The sequence below is a fragment of the Microtus ochrogaster genome, chromosome 19 (genome assembly GCF_000317375.1).
Source record: "Microtus ochrogaster isolate Prairie Vole_2 chromosome 19, MicOch1.0, whole genome shotgun sequence".
Taxonomy (NCBI): domain Eukaryota; kingdom Metazoa; phylum Chordata; class Mammalia; order Rodentia; family Cricetidae; genus Microtus; species Microtus ochrogaster.
Window position 1 is genome coordinate 62,876,403 of NC_022021.1, and position 5,228 is coordinate 62,881,630.

At 41.6% G+C, this 5,228-nt stretch overlaps 1 protein-coding gene across 1 annotated transcript in view; it reads left to right on the forward strand.

Annotated features, from left to right (window-relative positions):
* Positions 1 to 5,228, forward strand: part of Emb (embigin) — a 45,973-nt gene that overhangs the window by 27,808 nt on the left and 12,937 nt on the right. The window contains exon 5 of the mRNA XM_005356828.2: positions 3,932 to 4,059. Within this exon, the coding sequence (XP_005356885.1) occupies positions 3,932 to 4,059 (128 nt within the window). The remainder of the gene's footprint in view (positions 1 to 3,931; positions 4,060 to 5,228) is intronic.

Sequence of the window (5,228 nt, forward strand, 5' to 3'; positions counted from 1 at the left end):
GACTATGAAGAAGGGAGTGCATTCATCCGAACTGGGAAAAAACAAGAGTCAACAGGGATGGAATTATTTATGTCTCTCAGTTCCCAGTTCTAGAAAACAGATAAGTCCATGTGCTGCAGTATGAGTAAGTCTTGCCAGTTCTGCTCTCTAAGGCTAGAAACCAGAGGAGTGTTAAATGAAAGGAAGGAATTATAGAATTTAATGGAGACCTTGGTCCACAGACCATTGCCCAGCCTTAGCAGCTCTCAGCATCAGTTTTTAGTGAAGAAAGTGACCCTGCCATACGAAACAAATCAGAATAAAATGTTCTGGGATTCCACCCAACTGAGCCTTTAACACTTTGACATTTAATCATTTTCTTTTCCTCAATAACTTAAAATGTCCTTCTTACATCAGCATCAAGACAGATGCTCTGCTATTCCCTTGGATCTGAGAACTGCTTCCAATTTCCTCATAGTGCTTGTTTTCCTCAGCTTCTGAACCATTTGGATTTTTTTTTTTTTTTTTTTTTTTTTTTTTTTTTTTTGGTTTTTTGAGACAGGGTTTCTCTGTGGCTTTGGAGCCTGTCCTGGAACTAGCTCTTGTAGACCAGGCTGGTCTCGAACTCACAGAGATCCGCCTGCCTCTGCCTCCTGAGTGCTGGGATTAAAGGCGTGCACCACCATCGCCCGGCTACCATTTGGATTTATAAACGAGTTCTGAGGCAGTAGATTGATGATGTTGGCATATAGTAGCCTAACTTAGATTAGATCTCTCCTACAGGAGAGATGCCTCTTAAACACCCCCTTTGTATTTAAGTATATTTAGATTGAAATTATTTTCTTAAAATTTCAGTTCTTGGTTTTATCAAATTGCTATCAACTTTTTTCCCTGTCTCTTTCTCATTATAAACAGTATGTTGTAAGTGGGGTATTTCTGTTTTACTTTTAGGTTTCATGATCATATGTAAAGTGATTTTTTTTTTCCCTTGTATCCTATCAGTGCCACATATTACATATGTCTGGAAGGAAGCTTATTTTGATCTTTTTATCCAGTTTGATTTCTTGTTATCGGTCAGAACCTAGCTGGGCATCCTGGTTTAACTTGTTATAATTTATGCTAGACTACAACATGCATACATAATCTTACCCAGCACTTGCTGTGTGGCCAGAACAGTAGGAGAACTTGTCCCGTGGCTTCACCGAGGGGTTGTCTCCTTTGTGGTATTTGAATGGACTAGGGCTCTCACCGGGGTCCGGAGCTAATATTTTCCACTCTTCTCTTTCTCCTGTTTACTCATCTTGATTTGTCTTCGTCATCGCCTGTTCCAGATGGTGCGGGTGATTCATGGAGAGACTCAGTTTAAAGTTCTCCGTGTTCTTGGGTGATTTCAGACATTGTCACAGTTCTAAGACATAAATAGATGAATTTCCCCGGTAGAACTTATCTCTCCTCTGCTCCAAAAATGCTAACTGACCTAAAAATCGCACAGGACAGTAATTATTCTTATTAAGATGGCTAATGACATTACATATAAAGGGCATAACCATTAATAATGGAAAGTTTGACTTAAGGGAGCTGTACCATGGCATAATCCCAATATGTACCAAGCCCTTTCCATTTGAGGAACTCTTATTTAACCCTGTACAACAACATAGCAAGCGTATAATGCACTACCCATCAGATACCTTTATTTCAAAGCTGTCATTATGTGTCAGATATTTATATCCTGGCCCTAAATCTCTTCATCATGATATTGGAATATTGTGTTGGCTTCCTTCCAACATGTATACCTGTTTCTTCTGGGTGGGATAATTAAAATCCCAGCTCCTTAGTCTGATTACACACACCCACCTCTAATCAAGTCCCATAGTTAGTGATAAGTAAAACTCCCCCCCCCCCCCGTAGTGAGTAATAAGTCAGTGCCTTCATTTCCTCCTATCAGTGTGGCAACACCATGACCAGGACAACTTATACACAAAAGAGTTTATCTGTGCTGGTGTCTTTAGAGGTGTAAGAGTCCATCATGGCAGAGAAGTGTGGCATTGAGCCTGGAGCAGCAGGTGTGGCGGCTGGAGCAGAAGAAGGTGAGGGCTCTCACCTTAAACCTCAAGCAGGAAGCAGGAAAAAAAAAGCAAACCTCCAGGTGAAAGGCTTAAAGCTCTCTAAACCTGCCTCCAGTGACGACTGCCTGCAGCCAGGCAACCCTGATCCTCCCCAAACAGCCACCAACTGGGGACTAAGAATTCAAATGCCAGAGGCTATGTAAATGCCAGAGATTCAAACCTTCACACCCTCTGATTTAGAGATTGCCTTAAGACATTGCTGTGTCTGACATTCTTTGGTTATGGAAGCACTTATATCTTCATGGTGGTCTCCTTCATCATCCATGCCATTCTTTATTTAGTGTTGACATTGCCTTTTGTCACACTGCTGCTCAGTAGCCATAAAGAGGGCAAGGATGATATATATTTATATCAAAACCAACAAATTTGGTTCTCTTTAAACAGTAAACTACAGCAGGCTGGTCTCTGTCACTAGTGCATTGCTTACTGAGGACAGAACCCAGAAAAGAAACTGGTTTTGACCCTTGCTCCTTGTCTGGTTAATTAACATCATAATTTCTTTTCCAATCATTACTGATTTTTCCCCCTTTTCCATCTTCACAGTTCATGCTCAGTTATATCAGTAGTAGAAAATTTAAGAATGCTTGGACAACACGTTCAATCTAGAGACTTCGCTATGGCAGCTGAAATCTTTCTAATCACTGCACTGAAAGTTAAAATTACCTATAAATTTTCACACCATAATATGGTGTTGACTATGACATTTAGACATTGTAGTTTTATCTGTTGCTGATTAATTATATCTAGCTGAGTTAGTTTTATCTATCCTTGCTGATTAGTTTAATGAACTGCTGGGAAACACAAAATTAAAAAGAACTTAAAATTAGAGAAACTAGGAAGAAGGAAAATCAACAAAGTATCTTTATTGATCCAACTTCACAGTCAGTGTGGAAACGATGAGGGACGACATTCACCTCGTGACTTTTCATTGAATGCTCCTGTTCCTAATTGTATATGCTTCAAACTTTCTTGACTAAGGAATTTACCATAATAATGTTGGTATGTGTCCTTTTGACACGATATGAATATGTATCTAAATCTCATTGTTTTTAACACTCTTCCTTAATTTTCCCCTTGACCCTGCTGCTATGCAAGGAGCTGTGTGCACACTAGGCCAGCACAGAGCCCTGTCCTCTTCCCCTTGACTTTCCTTTGTACCTTTGCGTTATCACTTCTCTAGCTCTGCTGGCTGTTTGCAAATTTGCATCAATTAAAAGATTTCCTAGGGGCTGGAGAGATGGCTCAGTGGTTAAGAGCATTGCCTGCTCTTCCAAAGGTCCTGAGTTCAATTCCCAGCAACCACATGGTGGCTCACAACCATCTGTAATGAGGTCTGGTGCCCTCTTCTGGCCTGCAGACATATACACAGACAGAATATTGTATACATAATAAATAAATATAAAAAAAAAGATTTCCTAGCCTGCACCTTTTGCCTTTTTACTCTAGCAAGGTGAGGGTAAGGCTACGAAGAGGGGTCCCACTATCGTAGTAAGTGAGAAGAAAGGGCAGCCTTGGAAACAGGAAGCTTCTTTCTTATCTCAAGCATGTCACTGTTTGTTGCAAGCTTGGAATGGTTCTAATTTTAATCACTGGAGGCTGTTCCTTCAGTGGTACGCTACAGACAATCCCATTGGGGTTATCCAACCACTTCTACTAGGACTGCTGCTATCTCCAATGGCTACACCGTGGTTTCATTGTATGTACAATCAGAACTGTGTGACGAAAACTGTGCATTGGTTAGAAAATGAAGTAGGGAACGTCAAGTTTAGTACATTTCTTTTGATTAAACAGTCTCAGTAATCAACACTTTTCTCCCTTCTTCTTAGTACCCAGCATTCATGGGAAAAACAAGCCATTGATCACTTACGTGGGGGATTCTACCGTCCTGAAGTGTGAATGCCACGATGGCCATCCTTTAAATTGGACTTGGTACACGAGTAATGGAAGCGTACAGGTAAGATCGTGTTTGCTGGAGCTGGGAAGGCTGTTCAGTTGGTCACAGTGCTTGTTCTTTAAGCAGGAGGGACAAGAGTATGGATCTCCTGTACCCATATAAGAAATGGGGCATTTCAATTGTGATTGAGGGAGATGGAGACAGGACGATTCCTGGCTTGCTGAGCCAGGCTAGTCTTGCTGGTGAACTCCAGATTCACTGGAAGACAATCGAGGAAGGGCACTTGACGTTTATCTCCGGCCTCCACATTCATCACATGTAAATGTGCTCAAAACACCTGCACAGATATACAGACATGTATACACACGCGTGTGTGTGATACACACACACACACACACACACACACACACACACACACGGAAGATCTTTTTTCTCGGGGTTGAAGAAAAGAAAACAAGCCATTTAGTTCATGAAGAGGGATTCTAGCGGGCTCAGTCCTAGGGAGACAAGCACTCCTGTTCCCGTTTATAGTTCGCAGGAACACACAGTGATGAATGGAGTTATCCTTGGATGCTTTTGGCACATGGCATTATACGCGTGAAGAAGATCTTAGTGTTTTATTGGATCCTACATCGTTTCCTTTTTTAGGTTTTGAAATTTATTTAAAGTCTTTGAAAGAAAATCAAAATTTGCTTTCAGGATGGGCACAGTGGTGCGTGCTTGTAATCCCAGTACCAAGGAAACTGAGGGAGGGGGATTGCCATGTGTTTGAGGTAAACCTGCACCAAAGAGATGGTGCCAGGTAAAGCCAGAAGAGCCAAGGTTACACAGCAAGGCTGTGTTACAACAGAACTAAACGTAAAAGGAAAGAGAATTTTTACCTGGTTTAATGGCATGTGCCTGTAATCCCGGACTGATGGGAAGCTGAAGCTTGGCAATCATGGTGTTTTCAAGGCCAGGCGTAAAGGTTTCCGTGTTATCCCAGACTACATAATGAGGCAAAACCAAAACATTTTTAATTGACCAGGCTAGAAGTAATTTCATCAGAAAAGTCCCGCTTCTACTTCTTGTCAATAACTAGGGGGGGAAAAAAATCCCAGGCTCTTTCTCCGGTTTGTCTCCTGAAATATCTGACGGGGGAGGCAATGCCTCGGCACCATTTGGAAACAATGAATGGAAATTTGGGTCCCTTAAACTGAGGTCTCAGCGCCTTTAATCCCAGCACTCGG